The sequence below is a fragment of the Xenopus tropicalis genome, chromosome 3 (genome assembly GCF_000004195.4).
Source record: "Xenopus tropicalis strain Nigerian chromosome 3, UCB_Xtro_10.0, whole genome shotgun sequence".
Classification (NCBI taxonomy): Eukaryota; Metazoa; Chordata; class Amphibia; order Anura; family Pipidae; genus Xenopus; species Xenopus tropicalis.
The window spans coordinates 90,956,519-90,964,405 of NC_030679.2; the positions used below are offsets into that span (position 1 = coordinate 90,956,519).

At 37.3% G+C, this 7,887-nt stretch overlaps 1 protein-coding gene across 2 annotated transcripts in view; it reads right to left on the reverse strand.

The window, feature by feature from the left end:
* ireb2 (iron responsive element binding protein 2) overlaps positions 1-7,885 on the reverse strand; it is a 46,981-nt gene extending 39,096 nt beyond the window's left edge. Inside the window, exons 1-4 of one of the 2 annotated variants that reach the window (XM_012966754.3) lie at positions 7,717-7,885; positions 4,432-4,483; positions 2,604-2,693; positions 782-947 (exon numbers count right to left, since the gene is read on the reverse strand). In XM_012966754.3, the coding sequence (XP_012822208.1) occupies positions 782-947; positions 2,604-2,693; positions 4,432-4,483; positions 7,717-7,752 (344 nt within the window). In that variant the 5' untranslated portion in view covers positions 7,753-7,885. 2 annotated transcript variants of the gene reach the window in all.
* Between the last annotated feature and the right edge of the window lie 2 nt (positions 7,886-7,887).

Here is a 7,887-nt window from a genome sequence, read left to right on the forward strand (position 1 = left end):
GCAACATTATAATAAAATTAAGTCATCCAGTTAGGTCAATGGAGCTTTGAGAGGCCCACATCGGGTCCATGATCTCCAGCTGGTACCCCTACTTTACTTCTTCAATCTGCACAAGGCTTGAACAGTCCATAAAGACTGAGAACTAGTTTGTGAAAGAGAACTGTCAATGATCTGCTGGAATAACATTAAGGTGTGTGGGTGTATACATGACATTATTATTGTTTAAACATAATTTAAGATTTAGTTTGACAAGAAGAACAGTTAAAAAAAAAAACCTTGTTTAATGTATTAAACAAGATACTATAGGAGAGATTAAAAAAAAAAAAAAAATAAGAAAGATCCAGAGGTATAGCAGAGTGAAAAACATAATGCTAAGATACAGACAAAGATAAATAGACAGATATTCAAGTAAAGCAAGGCACTTACTCCATGCTATGTGCATATAAATGTAATTTAATAAAAAGTAAATTATTGGTGCATAGAATCTGTAACAAAAAAACACACACATATATATATATATATATATATATATATATATATATATATTTGGAGAATTACAGAATTACAGTACTTCTTAAGCAACAATACAGCAGTTTTCACATATAAATATAAGTATGCAACTATGCAAAGATGGTTGTGTGCACCTTAAGTTATCGCTATTTTTTAACAATATGTGGAAAAAAATGTAAAGCCCATGTATATCAGAGTGCTACTATTTCTAAAAGGTCGAAAAAATGAATTCTAACAGTATCAGAATTAAGGCAATATTTGTTATTCTCACGTAAAGTCTTGCAGCATGACACGAGCAGGCAAGAAAGGAATCTCTTTGAATTCACATGTAGCCTTCCAATTTAAAATGTTAAAGGCATCTTGTTCCTTTACCAAGACTCCATCACAGTTTCGCACCACTGCCTCCAGTACCACACGTATACAGTAAGGCAAAGAATCTGTCAATAAAAAAAAGCCATTAATCTACCATTTATATGCTGTGTCCCCTTTATACCTTCTTCTAAACAGCTTATAAGAATTGCTATGGACTTCTAGTTTTCTAGATTTCCCTCTCCAATTAACGAAAACACACACACAGAAGTACAGATAAACTTCATATGACAAACTTAATTCCATTATGTTCGGCTGAATTACAGCACTTTTTGCTGTACAGTTCTTACTGATTAGCCAAACCAAAGGAGGCAGGCTCCTTCAACTCCACACTGATTTCGGGCATAAGCATATTTAACTGTGTGGAAACTCTCTAAATGGCATCAGTTTACTTGTACATGTTCACTTCAGTACTGCATTGTGATAATGTCAATGTTAGGAAAAACAGACTTGATTAAGTACTAATTATTAAAGGGGTTATTTGCCTTAAATTTAACTTTTAGTATGTTACAGAATGTCCTGTTTTTCAGTTGGTCTTCCTTTTACATTTTTTTTCGTTTTTGACCCTAGAATCCAAAAAACTATTGCTCTGTGAGGCTACAATTTTATCTTCTATTTCATCTTACTTTCTCTCATTCACAGTAGTGCCTGGTTGCGAGGCTAAACTGGACCGTAGTAACCAGAGAGCTGCTGAAATTCCTAACTAGAGAACTGCTTAACAAAAAGCTAAATAATTAAAAAACATAATAATTAATATAAATGCTACATCATACTGAAAGTTAATTTAAAGGTGAACCACTCTTTTGAGCAATACCACCTGCCTAGGCCACCATTAGCATATAACAGCATATAACATTATGCCAGGTGCAGGAATAACAATTGCAATAAAGTACAGTGTTGTGTGGGAGATACGGGTACATAAAGACAACAAAGGAAAACTATAGTTTCATAGAATAACAAAGTATAGAATACTGTCATGTGTTTTTTAAACACATCAGTTAATAGAGCTTTTCCAGCAGAATCCTGCATTGAAATCTGTTTTTCAAAAACACAATTTTTTAATATTTAACTTGTGCTTTGATAAACTTCAGTCACACTTTACTGCTGCACTGCAAGTTGGAGTGATATCACCCCCTCCCAGCATCCGATCAGCAGAACAATGGGAAGGGAGCAATATAGCAGCTCCCAGCAGATATCAGAATAGCACTCAATAGTAAAATTAAAAACCAAGTCTGGCTTGGGACTCCGCCAGTTACATGGGAGTAGAAGAAACAATAGGTTATCAGCAGTTCTACTGTATAGCGCTGGCTCCTTCTGAAAGCTCAGACTCAGGCACAATGCACTGCCCGATGGCTGCCTACATACTAATATTACAGCTAAAAAAATATATATATATTTGTTGGTTCAAGAATAAAATTTTAAATGGTAGAGTGAATTATTTGCTACGTAAACAGCACAATTTAGAAATAAAAAATACACCATAAAAATCGTGACAGATTTTAAGCACTTAAGCATTTTTACAAACAAGGACTAATTCTTTCAGAATGTTTATAGGGCTAATATTAGATGTTTCAGCAAACAGATGTCTATTTGAAGACATCCAGATGATCTAACAGTCAAAAAGGGGCGGCGGGGTGGAGAACAGTGATATAGTGTCAAAAATATTTCCTGACAAATTATGCTTGAACCTCTTTCTAATTCATAAATAGCAGTGTGCAACTTACCATATTCTGTGGCCTTCAGTTTAGACACATTGAAAAATGTCTTGTCAGAAGTTCCAGAAAGAGGCTCTACTAAATAGTGAAATGGGTTCTCTGCAAATGGACCAAATAAGATTTTAGTTTTGTATTTACAAAGGTTTTATCCTTTGCATCATGCACTTAAATGGATATAGCCATCATTTATTAAAAGTGGATAACAAAAACCATGTAGCAGCAGGTTACATCAGAAGTGAATCTAGCAGCCACTGAGCCTAGGAAGCTGGAGATGACTAAACAGCTGCAGATTATCCTGCACACCTACTCAAGTCAATTAAAAATAGTGGAGCTCATTTACTGTTTGCAAATGCTGTGTAGAAAGTGCAATTTCTGATTCAATTGCCACATTTTGTACACAAAATTCTGCATTGTTCTCCATAAGGCCAGCATAATTGTGGCTACCATAAGGCAGGCTTGACAAAATTGCAGTTGATTCAATGAATTACACACAGTTCAAGGGTATGGTTCAAGGGGACCTGTCACCTTATAGGAGAAGAAAAGGTAAAAACTAAGTAGGCTTTATCAGAAAGGTCTACATAAATACAGCCATAAGCACTCACAGAAAAGCTGCACTGAGTCCTCTATCAAAATAACCACAGGACTTCTTGCCTTCTTTTTGCAAACATGTTCTTCGGTATCAGACCCTCTCTCTTAAGAAAATCCTTCATTCCAGGGGCTGGAGCACAGCTCTCTACTCTCTCCCTTCCCCTGCTCCCCCCTCCCATAAGAATTCACTCACCTCTCCCTTACGAATGTGTTATCTGAGCTATAATGGCTAGAGCTATACAGCAAGAAGCTATGAAGACCAAGCTAAAATGGCAGCTGCAATCTTAAGCAAACAGAGAAAGCTTTTAGGGCTGTTTACTTAGGCATGGTAATGCTTTCTGCAGAATAGTGTTCTAGGTGGCACTAATTTTTCAGTTTTTTCAGTCTTGGAATCACACAATCACAGTAAGCAGGCAGCTGTAATTTTGTGGACACTGTTAGTAAGGAAAGCTTTATATCACCCCAAAATCTTGTGTATGTGCCAGAATGGGGGACCCAATAGCCATGCCCATCCACTGGCTACACAATTAGATGGTAAGGAGGGAGGGGGAAAGTGAGGGTTAAATGGAAAGTGAAAGTAATTGTCTGCCCCACCTCTACGCCTAAGGCATAGAAGCGGGGCAGGCAATATATGATTGACAGCTGGGATTTTTAAATTCCTTTATAATGGATATGTTATAATGGATGTGTTAAGAAAATATAATGGATGTGTTATAATGGATGTGTTAAGAAAAAAAGGAATTTGTGTTTCATTTTGAATTTGAAAAGGGTTTTTATTATACAGCTTTTTATGTCTGGGTGACTGGTTCCTTTTAAAGCTTGCCTTCGAAACCATGAGTGTGCCTGATACTGTGCATTGTGAAAGTAAGGAAAGGACCTGATAGGCCAAAGGCATCAGTAGATCTGGCATTTGAACTGATAAGTTTTGGTGAAATCCATTAGTATATTTTTGCAATTGCCAAAGACTAAAAATGTAGCAATACTGGCAGACCATAACTTAAAAAGATAGAATGGATACATGTATAACAAATAAATAGATACATTATGGCATAAGGTTAGCAGCCTGAACAAACTGTTACAAAATTAATAATACCCACCATCATCTGCTACAATTAAACAGGAAAAGTAATGTCTATACTCTGAAAAGACAATTTTAATCAAGATAAACCCTCATGTGTCCAACATGTTTGTTACACACTCGCTGCACACACTCAATACTGCTTTCATTGATGAGAAATATTAAAAGTACCTGTCATTTTGGCTGAAATCTGCTTGTGCTTCCAGTCTTCTTTGTCATTGTTCTGAGCAAAAAAAAAAAAAAAAGTGTTTTATAAAACATTTATAAAACAAACATTTTATATAAGTGGGTTTAATTCTATAGTCCTATATTTAGCTGTGAATGACATGCCTGTGTTAAAACTAAAATAATTTTATTCTGCATAGCATATCTGTTATCTGCAGTGTAACCTGTGCCTTTTTGCCCCATTTTAACCAGAATGGCTACACTGCAGCTTTTTTTTTTTTATTTATTTCCCCTTATCTCTAGATATAGGTAAATAACCATGAAACCAAAACTGTGATATAAAATGTTAAAGCTAAAAATGGCTCGCATATGCTGCCTCACAGTTTTTAAGTGTAAGGGCGGATTCTCTGTCTGCATTTATCCACAGGCCGAGAATCTGCCCTGTGTGTCACTAGCCTGAAAATTGGCACCATTTCTGAAATAATTATGTTATTCTTGACTATTCCCTTCTCAGCAATCTGTCTCTTTACATGCATGATTGTGCCTGAACTTACATTTACATGATAGTTTCACTTTAAATATGTGCTTCTCAGACTGAATAGTCTGGCTGCTATCATTCATAAAAACACACAAATACAGTGGCTTGCAAAAGTATTCGGCCCCCTTGAACTTGTCCTGCTGGAAGGTGAACCTCCGCCCCAGTCTCAAGTCTTTTGCAGACTCCAAGAGGTTTTCTTCCAAGATTGCCCTGTATTTGGCTCCATCCATCTTCCCATCAACTCTGACCAGCTTCCCTGTACCTGCTGAAGAGAAGCACCCCCAGAGCATGATGCTGCCACCACCATATTTGACAGTGGGGATGGTGTATTCAGAGTGATGTGCAGTGTTAGTTTTCCACCACACATAGCGTTTTGCATTTTGGCCAAAAAGTTCCATTTTGGTCTCATCTGACCAGAGCACCTTCTTCCACATGTTTGCTGTGTCCCCCACATGGCTTGTGGCAAACTGCAAATGGGACTTCTTATGGTTTTCTGTTAACAATGGCTTTCTTCTTGCCACTCTTCCATAAAGGCCAACTTTGTGCAGTGCACGACTAATAGTTGTCCTATGGACAGATTCCCCCACCTGAGCTGTAGATCTCTGCAGCTCGTCCAGAGTCACCATGGGCCTCTTGGCTGCATTTCTGATCAGCACTCTCCTTGTTCGGCCTGTGAGTTTAGGTGGACGGCCTTGTCTTGGTAGGTTTACAGTTGTGCCATACTCCTTCCATTTCTGAATGATCGCTTGAATAATGCTCCATGGGATGTTCAAGGCTTTGGAAATCTTTTTGTAGCCTAAGCCTGCTTTAAATTTCTCAATAACTTTATCCCTGACCTGTCTGGTGTGTTCTTTGGACTTCATGGTGTTGTTGCTACCAATATTCTCTTAGACAACCTCTGAGGCCGTCACAGAGCAGCTGTATTTGTACTGACATTAGATTACACACAGGTGCACTCTATTTAGTCATTAGCACTCATCAGGCAATGTCTATGGGCAACTGACTGCACTCAGACCAAAGGGGGCTGAATAATTACGCACACCCCACTTTGCAGTTATTTGTAAAAAATGTTTGGAATCATGTATGATTTTCATTCCACTTCTCACGTGTACACCACTTTCTATTGGTCTTTCACGTGGAATTCCAATAAAATTGATTCATGTTTGTGGCTGTAATGTGACAAAATGTGGAAAATTTCAAGGGGGCCGAATACTTTTGCAAGCCACTGTAAGTAAAAAAGCAGCATGACCTATGTCAATATATTTCAGTTAGCATTTATTAAAGGAATTATTTGACTGAATATTTAGGGTATGTTGCTCATTCTTTTCTATTTATTTTTTTTACCTTTATTATACACTTGCCTGGATCATGTTCATACTCTTTCAGATACTGGACACAAACAATCCTATATATGCTTTTTGCAACATACAATCACCTAATAGCAGATTAATATTTGTACTACTGATGCCACCAGAGAAGGAGAATGTGCAGACCCTTTAGGATCCAGCACCTGACTATTTGTGTAACCACATAAAGCATTTTTTTATTCTGGCATAAAGTCTAGCTGGGTAATTTAGGAGAATTTGTCCCTTCATCAGGATAATTCTATTTTTGTTATTTGGCAGAATACCAAATATCCTGGCCAAACCCTGGCCCAAATACGACATTCAGTACATCCCTAAAATTTTACATAATAAGCTAAAGTTGTTTACCTGAAGCAAGAAACGTTGTTACTTATTACACTTTGTGTAAATTGCCATTGATATATCAACATTGTTACTGACATAAGAGGATATATTTTTCTCAGCTAAAGAAAAATAAAAGCAATAATGGAGCTAATTTTCTTTAGCCATGTATAGATAATGCGTTGATGGCACATGTCACTTTAAAGGGAGGGTCATTTGCAGGTCTAAAACATTTACTGAAAATAACCTTACAGCAAAAACCTATTGTTAATAACTAGGGAAAAACAGAAATAAAATTTATTATGGAAGTTCGGCATTAAAAGATGGGGGGGGGCAAGGCAATAGTCAGCGTAAGCTGATGAAGTGAATATGAGAAGTAGATGGTCAAGTACTGAGAAGAAGAGTACATGGAAGGTAGAGAGGAATGAACAGAAAGGTGGCAGCACTTGAGCAACTGTGAAAAGGTGTCAGCTGAGGGCAAAACACAAAGGAGGGCTAAAAAAATAAAAATAACAGAATGAGAATAATGGCAGACATCATAGGATCAAACAGGCCGCAGATAAAGGCTAAAGGAAAAGGGAGGCATACAAGGAAAAGCTCAGGAGGGTATAGCTCTGTAGAATTGTGATATTTCAGTCCAACTGAGTCACTTTATACCACAGAATGCACTGCATAATATACACATAAAGAGGAGAACACAAAAAGGGTGAAGGAATTTGCAGGCAAAAGAAGATGGGTCGCTGCCAGTGACAACAGTGTCACCCATCTGATAAACAAGTGTGTAAAGAAGATTAAGACTAACAAGGAAATACAATATGTATTAAAATTAGTTTCAGGGAGAATAAAAACAGTATTAAAACAGAGACTCCTCGAAATAGAGGGATTACTAGAGAGAATAAAAGTACTGAAGGGACTAAAAAGAGAACAGTGGAGAAATAAGAGCAAACGCAGACAGGAAGCCCACAATCATAACAGATGTTAAACCACACAGAAAAGATTTCAGTTAAAGATTATGTCCGAATACAAGTGAACAGCATCATAATTCTAACACACAGTGAAGTGTCTTACCCATTTCCAGTCCCTATCTCCTCTCACATACGCCATGTTGACACGGCCAGGGAAGCAGCTGGTGACATCATGTGCCTGGGTTTTTTTTACTCAAACAACTTTATTGAGACTGTAAATGAACAGTTCCTGTTTCCCTGAGCAAGTGTATTTGTAAAGTGAATATCGCGCCTT